We start from the raw sequence: 17983 nt of genomic DNA on the forward strand, positions 1-17983 counted from the left end.
AGAAAATACCATTATGCAGTGTCTTTGTTGATACTAAAAACCAGTTTGTTACTTACTTTGTTCAACCATCTTGTAGAGAATCTGCATTACATCAGAGGATGAATATGTTAAAGCAGGGATGGGGAATGTCTGGCCCAGTGTAAGGCCCTAGAAGTCATTTGGTCTGGCAGTGCCAAGGAATTAGAGGTGAGTTAATTAAATGTGTGACTAAATATAGCAGGCTAATTTTTTAAGTTGATAATTTTGTATGGCCTGAGAATGATGTTATAATTATCCAAATGGCTTTTAGCAGAAGAAAGGTTCCCCACCCCTGTGTTAAAGTCTGATTGGGGAACTACATTCTCAGAGGCTATGCATCCCTGTGAGTGGGAGTGCCGAGAGTAAAAACAATGCCATTAGCTGAGCTCACAGTGAGTGCCAAGCAGTAAGCTGGGTGCTTTACAAGTGTTTTCCCCATTTCTCACAGCCACCTTGAGGCCAGTATTACTATCTCCACTTTACAGATGTGGCTGCTGAGGCTCAGAGAAGTGAAGAAGCAGCAGATCACACGGGGTAGAATTTGGAAGAGCCAGAATCCAAGCTTAGCTCTGTTTCTTTGTAGTCACCTCATAGTTTTATAACAGTACTAGAGGCCCAGTGCCCACGAAATCGTGAGTGAGTAGCTCGCTTCTGCTTGCCTCAGCTGCCACCCTGCCCATCCCTGCTCATAGCTCGCTGCCCCGCCCTCTGCCGTTGGTAGCCCTCTGCCACTCATAGCTCTCTGCTGCCAGTAGCTTGCGCCCTGCCCGCTATGAGAGCCACTGCTGGTTTGGTCGTGATGGCATTACGGCGTAATGGCCATGGGTCTTTTATATAAGAGATTACAGTTTACAACTTTGCTGGCTGGTAGCACTAAATGTGGAAGCTAAGTTTGGGAAAAGTTAAATGAGTATGGTACAAATAGGCATCTACTCCAATGACCCTAGTGGAAGTCCTTGGAGGCCCAATCTGGTGGTGCTTAGATTTAAGGGAATGCATGGGTTTCTTACAAATCATCTAGAGGAATACATTCCTCAGATTTCCCTGCTTCTTACTTTTAAACTTTTAATAGCTCCTTCGTCAAATGACTAACACTTTTCTGCTTAAAGTTCAGTGTAAGAGAAGTCAGCCTCTTGCTTAATCCTTATCATTACAGTGTCAGATGCTGAGCCACCAGGTTTACAACCAGTCCTGTATTCTCTTTTATCCCCTGGTTACTTCCCAAAATTCTGCCCTTAACACCTATTTTCTCAGGCCTGGAATTCAGTCTTCTTATGCTTACTTCTCCACATCCATGGCCAAACAACCCCCAGTGTATTATGTATGAAGAGGAGCATGAGGCACCCTTATAAAATTAAAACGCTTTTCTTCTGAATTATGTCAGGCAATATACTAGATGCTTAGGGATCCAAGCTCTTACCTCCCAGCTGCATCATTAATATAGTTTGGTTCTATGTCCTGCTTATACCGGAACATGAGGCTAGCTGTGCCCTCCCTATTTGGGGCAGCCAAGGAAGGCCACAGAAGGATAAGGTTGGAGAATCTGAGCGGTTTACAGGCTTATCTGGATCAGTCTATAAGACAGAGAAATTTTTGTTTGAAGGCATACAAATATACAACCCAAATCCTTCCTATTGCAATTTTAGGTTCTCTATTTTAGTTCTAGCTATGCAAAAGAGAATAAAAAGTACTGAAAAAAATTTTTTCTGTTACTACTCTATTTTCTATGGTAGTGCTTCATTCATACCTTCTTGTATTCAGGAAAGCTGTGGGGAAACAAAGATTAATGAGATTCAGTCCTGATCCTCTATGAGCTAAGAGTCTAGAAAGGAAAGAGCCCTGTGAATCAGACGTGACAGTACATTAGGTTAGGGTCCTGAGGGCTTGGAGAGCTGTCCCTTTAGTGGAGGGACTCAAAGTGTGAGTCACTTTAAAGAAAAACCCAATAAAGTGTGAGTCACTCTGACTGTTACCTCTAAGAGAAGGGAGTCATATTCCTTTGACCTTGTATCTGCAGGTTCTACGCAGATGAGTGTGTACAATCACCATCATTGTCATTATCATCATTGTGTGAAACATTCATTATCTCTGGTACAGGGCTGGGACTAAGGTGAGGTAAGTTAGGTCAGCACAGCAGACACAAAATTTAAGGGGACATCAAGAAACTCCATAATTAAAATAATATGTTAATGCAATTTTTTAGATAATAGAGTTAATATAAAATATTAGAATTGTATAGACAGGATCTGAGGTATTATGGGATTACATAGGGGTCTAAGGTTTCATCTTTTGTCTTTGAGTGGCATGGTCTAGATGAAATGATCTGAAAGAGACAGTAAAAACAATCCAAGTGCCTGTTTTATTTTCATGCAATTGATTGCAAGCACGAGATCATACCTAAACTCCTATAAAGAAATGGGGTAGGAGATGGTGGTTTATTATCATTATACTAGAAGCCTGTTGCACAAAAATTTTTGCACTGGCGGGGGGAGGCGGGGTCCCTCAGCCCAACCTGTGCCCTCTCACAGTCTGGGACCCCTCAGGAGATAACCACCTGCTGGCTTAAGCCTAGTCCCCTGGTGGCAGATGGCACGCCCGACCCCGTGGTGCCTGCCCCATCTCCCCCGGTCGCACACAGCAGGCCCGGATCCCATGCTGGGGCAGGCGGCGGCTTATGATCTCTCTGCCACCAGCCCGGGGCAGTGAGGCACAGCAAGATCTGCCTGCAGTATGCAAATTTAATGGACATCTTTGTTGGGTTAATTTGCATACTCTTCTGATTGACTGATGAGTGTAGCAAAGGTATGGTCAATTAGCATATTTGTCTTTTATTAATGTAGATAGCTAATGTCCTATGGGAACCAGCAGGGAAATTCCATAGCAAGAGCCATAACAATACCCTTAAATAATGAGTACAGACTGGTATTCTAAATTCAAGGAACCTCTAGACACGTTACCAACAAAATTTGGAAGAGCTTCACTCTGGTGCTCTATAAATAGTGAACACAGCTACAGGTTCCCTCTACATGTCTGTGTCTTTCCCTGATTCTACCAGCTGATAATTCATTTTTCTTCCCCTTCATTCACATTCCACAGGAAAATGAATTTAGTCTAGCTTCTTTTTTAAACTTAATTAAAAAAAAAATATTTGGAGCCCTGTTATCCATACCGGTCATGTTTGCAGAGTCAGAGGCCCAATCCTAGTCTAAGAACATTGGCTAGGGGAAGGCTGAGTTGGGTTGGAGTCAAGTTGGGAAAATGACAAGGGACAGTTTCAGGCAAGGTAGTTTTTTGTAGATTAGGATTAGATGAAGCATCTCCCTCTAATACACCAGCATTATCAACTAGCAATTGAAAATGCCAAGGAAACAAAATAGCAAGTGCTAATGGAGTTCAGAGAAGAGAGATCACCAGGGCCAGGCTGTGCTAATTCTATGCAACAAGAGCCTGTAATTATAAACCCATAGATATGCAAATATATGCAGATGGCTCAGCATTGGAGACTACAAAGCCATTTATCTCTGGCCCCTGATAAGTGGACAAGGTAAATGATTGTTTATAAATTTACTTAGAGATTCTACTAGAATCTCTATTTTTCCTCTCTTCTGGAGGCATCCACAGAATGAAGAGAGACAATAGGTACCTTAGATTGGATTTCCATATTCATTACCTTCTGACCTAGGCGACTCTGGAGGTTTATAATAGGATAAACAGGCCTTTTCAGGTTTGACTGGCTGATTTACACTGCCGGAAATCATTTCACTTCTTTACTAAATAAATGGGAAGTGATGGAGGCATCTGTTTCTGCCACCCAGATCCCAGTGACAGCTCATAAACTGGCATTACTTTTCTGTCTCTCAGAGAGGTCACAGATAATAAAACTGTGGGGAAATACTAAGAATGCTGAGTGCTGGCTCTAGGCCTTCTGGAACTCAGGGCTGAGAAGTCTTTGAGGAGCCCCATGCCCATGGGTGACTCTCACAGGAACTGAGGACAAGTGTCACAATGGCCAGACTTGCACATCCAGGTGGCCCATTTCCTGAGCTTGAGTGAACCATGCACAGAAAACTGTCAGTTCTAATTGTAAACACTGAGATCTCTGTTCTGTATAATCTGTACAAACTATTGATGGCCTAAAAATGTAAACCTACTTAAGAGATTCAAAATAACTAAGGGCTTCCTTTTTAATTTCTTTCAATGAAGAATGGTAAAAAATTAAAATTAAAAATTAATTTTTACCCTGGCTGGTTTGGCTCAGTGGTTAGAGTGTCACCCTGTAGACTGAAGGGTCTTGGGTTCGATTTCAATCTAGGGTACATGCCTGGGTTGAGGGGGCTCAATCCCCAGGAGGGGGCGTGTGGGAGATAGCCAATCAATGATTCTCATCATTGATGTCTCTCTCTCTCACTTTCTCTCTCTCTATCTTTCTTCCTCTCTGAAATCAATTAAAATATATTGAAATAAATAAATAAAATGTTTGTTTATTCAAAGAAACATTCGTCAAGTATCAAATATGTCCCATTCCCTCTGTTCAGACTGTAGCTTGCTATCGTACTTATGGATGTTGTACTGTGGCCTATATAGTACATAATATAAGCTAGAATTCTAGGACTGTAATGAAGTTAGCAGACAGACATCTTCAAATCTGAACCCCGCTTTATACCACTTGAAAAGAGATTCTCACTGACATTTTTTTAATTTTATTTATTGAGGTGACATTGGTTAATAAAATTCTATAGGTTCCAAGTGTACATTTCTATATATTGCATTGTGTGTTCACCACCCAAAGTCAAATCTCCTTTCGTCACCATATATTTGATCCCTTTTACCCTTTTCTACCTCCTTCCATCCCTCTTTCCCTCTGGTAACCATCATACTGTTGTCTGTGTCTATGAGGGATTTTTTTTTTTTTTTCGATATCATTGTCTTTTTTGTTAATGTGTTGCTTTCAGTTTTATGTCCCACATAGGAGTGAAATCATATGGTTCTTGACTTAGTTTGCTTACCATGATATTCTCAAGACCCATTCGTGTTGTCACAAAAGTCAGTATTTCGTCTTTTCTCATGGCTGGGTAGTATTCCACTGTACATATGCACCACATCTACCCTATCCAATCATCTACTGAAGGTTATTTCTATGTCTTGACCATTGTAAATAATGCTGCAATGTACATAGGGGACACAGATATCTTTATGAATAAACTAGAGGCCCAGTGCACAAAAATTTGTGCACTCGGGGGGGAAGGGGGGTCCCTCAGCCCGGCCTGTGCCCTCTCGCAGTCTGGAACCCCTCGGGAGATAACGACCTGCTGGCTTAGGCCCACTCCCGGGTGTCAGACGGCAGGCCCAATCCCTAGGTGCAGCCCCTGGTCGGGCTCAGAGCAGGGCCGATTGGGGAGTTGGGGCGCCGCCCCCTGTCATGCACAGAGCAGGGCTGATTGGGAGGTTGTGATGCCACCCTCAGTCACGCTCAGGGTAGGGCCAATTGGGGGGTTGGGGCACCGCCCCCTGTCACACTCAAGGCAGGGTCGATGGGGAGGTTGCGGTGCCACCCCCTATCACGAACAGAGCAGGGCCAATCAGGGGGTTGGGGCGCTGCCCCCTGTCATGCACAGAGCAGGGCCAATCGGGGGGTTGGGGCTCCTTACCCTGTCACGCACAGAGCAGGGTCGATCAGGGGGTTGGGGAGCTCCCCCCTGTCATGCACAGAGCAGGGTCGATCAGGGGGTTGGGGAGCTCCCCCGTCATGCACAGAGTAGGGCCAATAGGGGAGTTGGGGCACGGGCCCCTGTCACACACAGAGCAGGGCGGATCAGGGGGTTGGAGCGCCGCCCTCTATCACCCAAAGAGCAGGGCCGATCAGGGGGTTGGGGTGCTGCCACTGTCACACTCAGGGCAGGGCCGATGGGGAGGTTATGGCTCTACCCCGTCACACACAGAGCAAGGCCCGTCGGGGGGGAGGGGGGGGGTTGGGGCGCCACACCCTGTCACACACAGAGCCGCAGGGTGATCAGAGGGTTGGGGAGCTCCCCCCATCAGGCACAGAGCAGGGCTGATCAGGGGGTTGGGGTGCCTTCCCCTGTCATGAACAGAGCAGGGCGGATAGGGAGGTTGTGGCCCCGCCCCCTGTCACACACAGAGCCGCAGGGCGATCACGGGGTTTGGGCGCTGCCCCCTGTCACTCTGATCCCGGTGCCGGGAGGCCTCGTGGCTCCGCTGATCCCAGTGCTGGGAGGCCTCGCGGCTCCGCTGATCTTGGTGCTGGGAGGCATATTACCCTTTTACTATATAGGATAGAGGCCTGGTGCATGGGTAGGGCTGGCTGGTTTGCCCTGAAGGGTGTCCTGGATCAGGGTGGGGGTCCCCACTGGGATACCTGGCCAGCCTGGGTGAGGGGATGATGGCTGTTTGCAGCTGGTCACACACCCTTCAGGGTTGGGGTCCCCACTGGGGTGCCTGGCCAGTCTGGGTGAGGGGCTGAGGGCTGAAGCTCCCAACTGCTCCTTTTTTTCTTTTTTTTTTTATTCTGGGCCAGCTTTAGCTCTGAGGCTCCAGCTCTTAGGCCTCCGCTGCTGAAAGCAGGTATCCGGTTTGTTTCGGTTCTATAATTGAAACAATGTATAACTCCAGCTCTGAGATCCACGCTCGCTGAAAGCAGGTTTCTGGGGTTTTGTTTAGCTTCTATATTTGTTACAATGTTTCAAACTGCAGGCTCAGAGGCCGGCAAGGCAGGCGGGGAACGTTGGTTTCCTCCGTCACTGAAGCAAGCAAGCCTCATGTTCGTTTCAAGCTGCCTGGCTGCTGGCCACCATCTTGGCTGGCAGTTAATTTGCATATCGCCCTGATTAGCCAATGGGAAGGGTAGTGGTCGTATTCCAATTACCATGTTTCTCTTTTATTAGATAGGATGTTTTCAAATTTTTCAGGTAGAGGGATTGCAGGTTCATATGGTTATTCTATGCTTCATTTTTGAGGAACCTCCAACTGTTTCTGTAGTGGCTGCACCAATTCATATTTTTCACCAGCAGTGTATGAGAGTTTTCACCACAACCCCTCCAACACTTATTATTGTCTTGTTGATAACAGCCATTCTAACAGGTATGAGGTGGTATCTCACTTTGGCTTTGATTTGCATTTCCCGAATAGCTAGTGAAGTTGAGCATCTTTTTAAATATCTGTTGGTCATTTGTATGTCTTCTTAGGAAAAATGTATGTTTAGGTCCTTAGCATAGTTTGTTTTTTGTTGTTGCGTTGAATAAGTTCTTTTTATATTTTGTATTTTGAATATTAACACCTTATTGGAAGTGTTGTTTGCAAATATCTTCTTCCAGTACGTTGCTTGCCTTTTCTTTGTGGATGGTTTCTTTGCTGCGCAGAAGCTTTTTAGTTTGATATAGTCCCATTCATTTATTTTTGCTTTTACGCCCTTTGCTTTTGAGGTCAAATTTATAAAATTCTCTCTAAGGCCAAGGTCCATAAGTTTAGTACCAATGTTTTCTTTTATGTATTTTATTGTTTCAGGTCTTATATTTAGGACTTTGATCCATTTTGAGTTAATTTTTGTGTATAGTGATAAACAGTCTAGTTTCATTCTTTTATATGTGGCTTTCCAATTTTCCCAGCACCATTTATTGAAGAGGCTTTCTTTTTCTTTCATTATATGTTTTTGGCTCCTTCATCAAAAAATTATTTGCTGCCGAAACCGGTTTGGCTCAGTGGATGGAGCGTCGGCCTGCGGACTGAAGGGTCCCAGGTTCGATTCCGGTCAAGGGCATGTACCTGGGTTGCAGGCACATCCCCAGCGGGGGATGTGCAGGAGGCAGCTGATCGATGTTTCTCTCTCATCGATGTTTCTAACTCTCTATCTCTCTCCCTTCCTCTCTGTAAAAAATCAATAAAATATATAAAAATAAAAAGAAAAAAATTATTTGCTCACGTATACGTGGGCTTATTTCTGGGCTATCGCTTCTGCTCCATTGGTCTGTTTGTGGTTTTCTCTGCCAATATCATCCTGTTTTGGTTATTGTCCCTGACATTTTCAATTTGGTTGTTTGGTTGCAAGAGAACATTGTCATTATTGCAAAAAGATTTAGTCAAATTTGTTGAGCAGTTATTTTAATATTTTTTTAATTTACCCATCTTCTGAGATATCAAGTGTTCTCTCAAAGTAAAAAATAAAAGAAACTGGATTTGATATATCTACTCTTTAGCCAGTGACTGTACAAAAAAATGTAAATGAAAAGGGAAGGAATGAAATATAAAAATGAGCCTGCAATATCAGTAGCTATATCTCTGCATTGATAAGGCAATGAATCATGAGTATTGATGCTTAGGCAAGGAATCAATCCACTATAAAACAATTCTGGAAGTGACTGTAGGCAAAGAAATAAGGGCCTCTTTCTAAAATCTAATGTATTTAAACATCTTCCAAATAACAAGTCTGCTAAACTCATGAGTCATAAAATAATGTTACACCCATAAAATGGTTCCAAAAGACATAGGTAAAAGTCTTAAAAGTTCAACAGTGTGCAATGTATGGGCTTCATTTTTATTGTCTTGAATTTATTGTAGTGTTTACAGGGAAGCTGATTTTCCTTTGATTTAGTTGAGTACAATACAAGTGGGGATTTTTTCCTCCTAAGATATGTATTAGCCAGCTTTGATTCAGATAATTTGTCTCAAAATATACTGCTACTGAGGTAAACGGACTAGGGGAAAATTGCTAACATAATTTTCTTGGTCTGCCGAGTCAACATCAGACTAAGAAAATTGAATCAGCCCTCCTCGGCAGAAAGTACAATGTTATTGAAATGACATCATCCTGAAAATGTTTTATGGCTTAAAAGAAATCATCAGTTCCTTTATTCTTAGGCCCTGTGCTGGCAGTTTAGATCAGCTACCATTTTATATATCTAATGTTTTAAAAATAAAGATACAGTGATTTCTCTAAACAGTCATAGACTTAAAACTTATAGTCAGAAAAAAGTATTCTTTATATTTGTTCTATGTATACAGAAGGTGTTAGATGAACCTCCAGTATAATTAAATGTATTGCCCCCTTAGCAAAGGCCTTAATATAGTTATTTCTTTTAAAAAATATATATTTTTGTTGATATCAGAGAGGAAGAGAGAAGGAAAGATAGAAACATCAATAATGAGAGTGAATCATCCATCAGTTGCCTAATGCACGCCCCCTACTGGGGATCAAGCCTGCAACCTAGGCATGTGCCCCTGACAGGAATCTAACCCAGGACCCTTCAGTCTGCAGGCCAACACTCTATCTACTGAGCCAAGCCAGCTAGGGCTATCATTATTTCTTTGTATTAGATTATTGATCTTACATTTTGTAGAAGTATATTTGTTAATATTTGGTCCTTTTTCTATACCAAAAAAATTACACTGGCTTGAACAGGGTAGCTTATTTTTATCCTGCATAAAAGAGATCCAGATGTAGGTAATCCAGGGGTAGTGTAGTGTCACTCCTTCTTCAGTGACACAGGCTCTGACATTATGCTCCACTAGTGATATTGTTTGCCTGCATCCTCAAGGTTGCATCCCCAAGATGACCACTAAAGCTCCAGCCACCACATAAAGATTCCAGGTCAGTAGAGGGAGGAAGTAGGAGAGAACAAAACTGCAGGGGTCCCTTTAAGCAGTCAGCTCAAGAATCTCACAAAACCCTTCTGCTCAAATCACAGTGGGCTGAATATCTTCACAGGCCACATCTATCTACAAAGGAGGCTGAGAAACAAAGTCTTTACTACAGGAAAAGTGACAAGGGGAAACTTGGGTTTCTATTATTAAGAAAAGAAGAGTACATGGATGTTTAGAAGGCAATCCAGCCATTTCTACCACAGCAGCTGTACCTCAGAGTGGACAAACTGGAGAATGATATCAGGTCCTCTTGTGATAACCTACCCAGAGTAATTCCCATAGAGCTTGTACATGCCTCCTCATTTTTACTTGATTGATATTTATGCAGCTCATTAATACAAAGCCCTTGTCAAGCTGCATTTTTGTGTGGACATGCATATTTTAGGTGCAGAAAAGACTGTCATCTCTGAAGGTGACTTTCTTCATCTGATCAGCATGTGGGTCTTTCTGTCTCCAAGACCATGAGAAATGTGTGCACATCTTCGTAAAGATGCACCTATCAACAAATCAAAACAGACTCCCCCAAAATAAAATAAAACTAGTATCTAATCTGTTTTGACTGATATATTTCAGTAGCTGATACAGAAATTTACAAATGTGCTAGGTTTACCTGAAAGTGGCGTAGTTATCTTAAAATATATGCCAACTTCCCTAAAGTAAGAACAATTTTGGTTATCTCATTGAAGGAACCTTAAAAACCGTTATTAGACACTGGGATAGAACAAGCCGACTGTATTGTAAAGTGCCTCATTATAATATTAGTAAGATGATTATTCTGGAGGACAGATAGGCCTCTGAATGTCTCCTGTTCATCCTCAGCCCCTTTATGCTATAAACAGATCAAGACATCTCTTTCTGTGTGGTGGAAAAGTCTGTGTTAGGGAAGAATCCAATTCTCTATACAGTGTGTCTGCATGACTGGCTCCCAATCTATAATAATAAAAGCATAATATGCTAATTAGACCAGGCAGCCAAACAACCTTCTGGACAGCCTTCTAGATGTCCTTCTGGATGACCTTCTGGATTAAGCTAGGGCTGCAAGGGCCAAGGCAAGCCGCCACGGCTGTGGGGGCCAATTCCCTTGCATGAATTTCGTGTATCGGGCCTCTAGTCTTACCTAATAGTAGACAAACATGGTAATTGGCTAATCAGTGCAATATGCAAATTAACCGCCAACAAAGATGGCGCATCACGGACCCGGGGCTGGCGGAGCAGTGAGGCATCACAGCCCCGGGGCCAAGCGGAGCAGCAAGGCCACACGGCCGCAGTGTCAGGCAGAGCAGTGAGGCCACAGTGCCCCGGTGCCAGGCGGAGCATAGAGGCCTCATGGCTGTGGGGCCTGCCAAGCAGCAAAGCCTGACGGCTCCGGGGCCGCTCAGGCCAGAGCCCAGCCAGAGCGAAGACCTGAGTCCCGGGTATGGGAGGAAAACCGGTGCCAGCAGTCAAGGGAAGGGAAGGCCTATCGCACGAATCTCTCCGTGCAACAGGCCTCTAGTAATATTACAAATGAGGTAAAGTTCGCCTTTAATACTTTGCTTATTCTCTTTTCCTCCCTGCTCTCCCTCCTCAATCAGTTCAGGAAGCATTAGTTGAGTACCTATTATACATTAGGGGCGATGTTGGGGGCTAGAGCTACAGAAACATGGCCTGTGCCCTCACCGAGTTTGCCACATACATTTCCTGTACCTCTCAGGCACATGGCCACTGCTTGCTGCCTCTGGTGTCTTGTGGGCCAACGGGTGCTCTCGGTCCTGTGTCCTGACCTGCCCCTTACCTTCCCAGTCAAGCTTACCTTCCTGCAGCTGTGGCCCAGTCTGCTAGATAGTTCTTGCACTTAAATTTCTATCTTTCAGTTCTTACCTTAAAGGATATTAGTAGCAATTTCAGGTATATTAAAAGTGTGGGGTAGAGATGGTATTGTTTCTTTATAGTACATGGATCTCTGACCAAATATTATAGGTAAAAATTATCTGATTATATTATGTATGATTATAAGTAATAACTATTAAAATGTTGCTATTTTAGATAATGTTTCAGTATCCCTAGATTAATTCATTTAATAGACATTTTACTAAAATGAGTATCCTATGCATAGAAAACTCTCTGAAATCAATTGTTGAGGGGGGGGGGATAATCTATAAATAAATATTTAGCAGAAACACCCAGATCATACAAGCTATTAGATTCCTAAGTAAGGCCTACAACCACCCCCACAATATTTGCGAAGTATGTGAAAAGTTGTATGCATGTTTTTATTTATGCAGGCATTCAATAAATATTTATGCAAGGTGTACTCTGTCCCACACTCTATTTTAGTGGCTAACAAAACAAATGAAATCTCTGTCCTTATAAAATCCAGGGTGTAGTGACAGTGGCAATAATAAATTAAACAAAACAAACCAAAAAGAAAGATTATTCCATGCTGAGAAAAAAATATGAGGTGAAATATGTGCTGCGAAAAAGAACAGGATGTCTTGGCCACAATGATCAAGGGGTGAACATCTCTATGAAGTGCACATTTAAGATGAGATTAAAGTTTACAAAGAAGCCATGTATATGTGATACTTTCAACAATAAAGACAATAAACAAACAAACAAACAAATAAATAGACATGTCAGAGCATCCCAAGGTGTGGCATTTCAGACTGGATTATCCAAAAAGGCATGGCATTTGCAGGTTGATTTTGACACTACTGAGGTATCTGGCATGTAAATGTTAGTCATGCCACATGTGAGCCAAAGTTCCATTTTCTCACCAGACATCCTGTTTCCTACAAAAAGACTCTTAACTTGGGCCTAATGAAGCCCATAACGTTGTTCTGGGTTTTTACATTCGTGTATGGTGAAATGCTACCAGGTGCACAGTTGTTCAGTGTGTGTGCTGACCATGCAACTCTTTCTCTCCCTCTTGTGTCACCAGGCCTCCGGAACCCGTTTACAGCACTGTGAACAAACTCTGTGATAAGCCTGCTTCTCCCAGGCACTATTCCCCTGTTGAGTGTGACAAAAGCTTCCTTCTATCAGCTCCCTACCCCCACTACCACCTAGGCCTGCTCCCTGACTCTGAGATGACCAGGTACTGCATGCGCTTCCTCACTTCATCTTCTCGAATTGCATGTGCTTCCACCAGGGAAGAATGGGCAGAGCCCGCCTCTGCTCGCTTCTCTTGCCCTGGACATCTTCCTCGAGGCGGAGAGATGTTCTGCTCCCTTGGCGCCATGGGAGAATTTAAGAACATTGCCTTGTTGTTTTTCCTGGTGTGTTCATAGAGCATTCAGACATGATCACATGATGCTCCAATGTTCTTGGTTCCCATGCATTTTGAATGAGGTATTAATTACATTTTTTAAAAGAATTAACTTTGAAATTTAAGTAGCACTATTTCCCTCAATCCGAGGATAAAATAGGACATTTATTGAATACATTTTTAGATACTATTTAGTAAACACTTACTGTGCTCCAGGTATAACATAGCCTAAGAAGTAGATGCTATTATCGCCATTTAATATTTTAACTAAAGTATTAAATTAGTGCCATCACTTAACTGACTCCTTGAGGTATTAAACAACTTGTCCAAAACTACATAACAGTTCTATCTGACCACAAAAAAATATATCCTTTTAATTTTTCTGTTAATTCTCACCATTCTTTTTTTTTTCCTGTTAATCCTCAGACAAGGATATATTTCCATTGATTTTTAAAGAGAGTAGAAGAGAGAGGGAGAGACAGAGAGAGAGAGAAACATTGATGTGAGAGAGACACATCAATTGCTTGCCTTCTGCAGGTGCCCCGACCAGAGTCGGGAATCAAACCTGTAACTGAGGTACATGCTCTTGACCGGAATCAAACCCGGGACCCTTAAGTCTGCAAACCAATATTCTAGCCACTGAGCTAAACTAGCCAGGGCAATAATATATTCTCACAGTATGTTATCAAGCTAGGCAATTACATATGTTCTCTTATTTAGTTATTCCTGTTTTATATAAAAAATAACAAAGTTTAAAGCAATCAAGGCCTTACCATCAGTATGATATTACTAATAAGTGTCGATTCCAGATTTGACCTTAGAATACTTTCTGTCTTTCCACAATTTTGTAAACATATTGTTCTAAGTCTAAAGGTTGGATGTAATTTGTGCATTAATATTCTAAAGGATATGTATGGTAAATAATAAAACTTCACTTTTACATAAGAACCAAAGCCAGAGAGTAAAGAGAGTCAGGAAGGAAAAGAGAGTGCAGTGTTCCATAAGGTAGTCCCAATTCAGTTTCAATTGAGAGATCTCACTTGTGATGTTCCTAGATTTAAGGGGATGCTTACATAGGTATGTTTTCAGATGGAATATTTTCATATGTCTTCATAATAATGTTAGGGCTGAGAAAATATAGATTTTTACAATGATTTGAAGTGATAATGAATATATCAAGAGGGTTTTAGAACATTATGTCTAATTTTTGGTATTTTCAAAGAATAAGTTTAGAAGTTAATTACTGACCTCCCTAAGGAGTTAAATAGCAAATTTTAAATGATAGCTAACATTTTTAGAAATAAATGAGAAGACATATTTTTGGCTATGTAATTAGATGAGGCATTTTCACTAATTTCCAAAAATTAAATCCTAATAATATTTACGATGCTTTATAAATATGAATCATATCCTCCTATATTTTTAACAAATCATAAAGACTATTTTTTGATACAGTGAACCATATAGTTTTGAACCTAAGAGAGCAAAGTCACCATAGCACTAGGGAAGTGAGAAGATACACACACCTACAACCACTTCCTAGCAATTATGCATCCATAATCAGCTACAGAAAGGCAGCTAACACTTGTTGAGCTCTTCCTCTGTGCCAGGCATTTTAAGCACTTCTTATGAGTTCTTCTTTTTAACCTCGACAATCACTGTATGAGATAGGTCTATCATTATCGGTTTTTAAAAATAAGAAAACTGAGGCTGGGGCAGTCGCCTGACATGCCCAAGGCCACCCACTGAGAAGTGGCCCGACTGGGATGCAAACCCAGGTGACCATTAGCACCTGCTTTGGCACAGGCATGGGGGCAGAGATGTCCTTGCTTGCTGGAAAAATTCTCCACCCATTTCTTTTCTCTCCTTTATTTTTACCATGCCTTCTCATTTCCCTTCTTCTGGCTCAGTGTTAAGCAATCTTTTTTTTTTTTTTTAAACCTGTGCTCTTTTCCAATGAACATAAAAATTACATTCCTTGCATTCCACTGGGGATTTTGATGCATCCCTCCATAAAAAACTCACCAAAGCCAATAAGCAGATGATACAGTCTACCTTTTGTGTAGACCCACCAGATATGATTCTTTTTAGTTTACTTTCTCTATTATAGAATCTATAATCTATATTATCAAGAACATAGGTTTTTTTCCCCAAATTAAAAAAAAAATTACAAGATAATGTCAAGTATGCCTTTTTTCAAATTGTATATCCTCTGCACTCCTGATATGCATCAGTCTCCAACCCCTACCCTCCATCATCCTTTTGGGAATTTTATTTTATATTTATTTAAATTGTCTTCTTTTTCGCCCTTTTCCTATTTTATTCTTCACTTCTAGAATGAAAAAGGCCTTTCTCTCTCACACACACGCACACATGTTAGTGGTATTACCACCAGTACACTGATACTAAAATTCTTGATTTCACCCCATGTTGCTCTCCTTTCAAGCTTCCCCAACTCAATAAATGGCAAATACATTTATCCCATTGCCCAAGCCAAAAACTTGAGAATTATACCTAGACCTTGTTCTTGATCACATCCATCATTCAATCTATCTTCTAGTCCTATTGATTCTACCTCCAAAATGTACTTTAAATCTATTTATTCTCTAATTTCAGTTCCACTTCAATCCAAGCCTCCATCATCTCCCATCTACAATAGCTCCACATTGGTCTCACCACTTCTATTATTGTCCTTCTGGTATATTCTCAGTGCAGCCAGTGATCTGTAAAAATACAGATCAGAACTATTGCTCTCTTTGCATTAGTACAAATGCAAAGTCATTAACAGAGCATCCAAGCTGTGCATGATTTCACCCCTGCCTGCCTCTTAAACATCTTCCCTTTGCTGACCACATTACTCGCATTCACAAAATGCATTCAATGTCTTCCTGCCGAGCGCTTCCCACATGCTCTTTCCTCAAACTGGAAAGCTCTTCTTACACTTTGCCTGGTTAACTTCTGGTCATCTTAGATCGAAGCTTGAATTGCATTTCCTTGGAGAAGATCCCTGAAAGAGAAAATTTGGTTCCCTATTGTATTCTTTCTCTTTTTTCCCCAGAAGGTTCAAGTAGTTTGATATTGTACATTTATTTATGTAAGCTCCATGAGTGGAATGGTGTCGGATTTGTACACTGCTATACCCTTAATGCTTAGCATAGTGCCTGGCACAGCAGAAGCTCAGAATTATTGAGTGACTAAGTAAACATGGAAATGAGGTCAACAGGAAGACTAGCCGACAGATACCTGTTCCAGGAACAGTTCATGGCTCTATCTGTGCTTGACTCAGTTCTTGGCAGGTACATAAAACAACTCCATGAATGAATGAGTCCAAGCATGGGAACAAATAACAATGTACTTGAGCTCACTCTGTGTATTGCACTTTCATCTTAGCTGATCTTGATGGTCAGTGTCCACATTATAGATTCATTAGGTAACTGTCACTCCTTCATGGAGACTGAGGGATTCCTTTCAGAGGCTTTTTACTTCCTCTCCAATGGAAAATATCTAACTTATAGAATCTCAGAGGTGGATGAGAATTTAGAATTAGATAAATAAGCCCTTATAGAACTCCAATAATGATGAGGAGCCCAATTCCTTTGTGGCTCCATGTCTTACTTCTACTCTTGGTGAAATGAAAGTATTGAGAATATTTTGCCCTGAAAAGAATATTATAAGAATGTATGTATCAATTTGTTCAACCAAGATTTATCAAGCTCTGACAAAGTGCAAAATACTATATTAGGAAAATGTTTATAAAGATGTGAACTGAAAACCCCAACCAAAAAAAAATGTTTAAAAATGACTAACTTTTAAAATGGAATATGTGGTAATACATATTTTCAGGGCATTTGAGAATTTCCCAGTCTATTTCAGAAGCATGTGCATACGGACACAGCAATTACTGTCTCAGATTAGGATATGAGCTACCTCTGTGGAAGCTAGCATGTGAAACCACTCACTTACCAGCTTAATCCCTAATCAGCATTCAGAAGAATGGAGGCCAGTCAGCAGAAGCTGGGAGAGTCAACCATCTGTTCTCTATGCATTTCAATGGGTATCCCCCCCATTCTAAGCTCTTTGAGTCGATAGCAAACATCAGGGATGAATTAATTGTATATACAATTTACTTCTGTAACATCAACCAAAAGAAAAACAGTGAAATTATTAGTTTTCCTTTGGGAAGCACTTGAAATTACTTGGCAAAGTACCAGTTTTTAAGGCTGCAGATTACGTTTAGAATAATTGACTTTTCAGACCTTGCAAAAACAAGAAATGGGCAGAGCCTGGAATCAAACTAACATTTGGAGCTCTGTGGAAAACAAACAGGATTGCTGTGGGGCTCCTGCTTATCCGGTGTGTCTTTATTTTTTATTTTATTATTTTGAGCTAGTTTTTGATGTACTAATTGGTTTTATATTTTGGGAGAATGGTAAATTACTTAGCTTTTGATATTCCTAGGGTAAGAAGAAGAATATTCCGGTCTGTTTTCTCAATATGTGTGACATATTTTCATTCATCCTTTTACAGGGCTGGTCCTAATGATTGTTATTTTGTAGTTGATAATCAGAGGCAAGGTAAACGAGTGAAAGCTAATTAAAATATGTTGGCAGCCCTACCCAGTTTGGTTCAGTGGATAGAGAGTTGGCATGTGGACTGAAGGGCCCCAGGTTCAATTCTGGTTAAAGGCACATGCCTGGGTTGCACCCCCAGTAGGGGATGTGCAGGAGGCAGCCAATCAATGATTCTCTCTCATCATTGATGTTTCTATCTCTCTCTCTCCCTCTCCCTTCCTCTCTGAAATCAATATAAATAGAGAGATAAATAAATAAATAAAAATTTAAAAAATATATGTTGGCAGATAGATTGGAAATGGATTCTGAGGCATTATATGATCACTAGAGGTTCGGTGCATAAATTAGTGTATGGGTGGGGTCCCTCCTCTTGGCTGGTGATCAGGGCCAGTCGGGCCCTTCTCGCCCAGACCCCGTGGGAGGTTGGCTGACCAAGGAGGGACCGTGGGATGGCTCCAGGGCATATCCGGCCCTGTCTTGCCCAGTCCGGATC

General features: G+C 41.6%; 1 protein-coding gene across 10 annotated transcripts in view; it reads left to right on the plus strand.

Annotated features, from left to right (window-relative positions):
- DLG2 (discs large MAGUK scaffold protein 2) overlaps nucleotides 1–17983 on the plus strand; it is a 1392511-nt gene that overhangs the window by 941451 nt on the left and 433077 nt on the right. For all 10 annotated transcript variants that reach the window (XR_004970363.1, XM_036324800.1, XM_036324794.1 and 7 more), the window contains one exon: nucleotides 12593–12748. Coding sequence is in view for 9 of the 10 variants with exons in the window: in XM_036324800.1 (XP_036180693.1) it covers nucleotides 12593–12748 (156 nt within the window). In the remaining variant the exon portion in view is untranslated. The remainder of the gene's footprint in view (nucleotides 1–12592; nucleotides 12749–17983) is intronic.

This window comes from Myotis myotis, unplaced genomic scaffold (assembly GCF_014108235.1).
Source record: "Myotis myotis isolate mMyoMyo1 unplaced genomic scaffold, mMyoMyo1.p scaffold_m19_p_10, whole genome shotgun sequence".
Lineage (NCBI taxonomy): Eukaryota > Metazoa > Chordata > Mammalia > Chiroptera > Vespertilionidae > Myotis > Myotis myotis.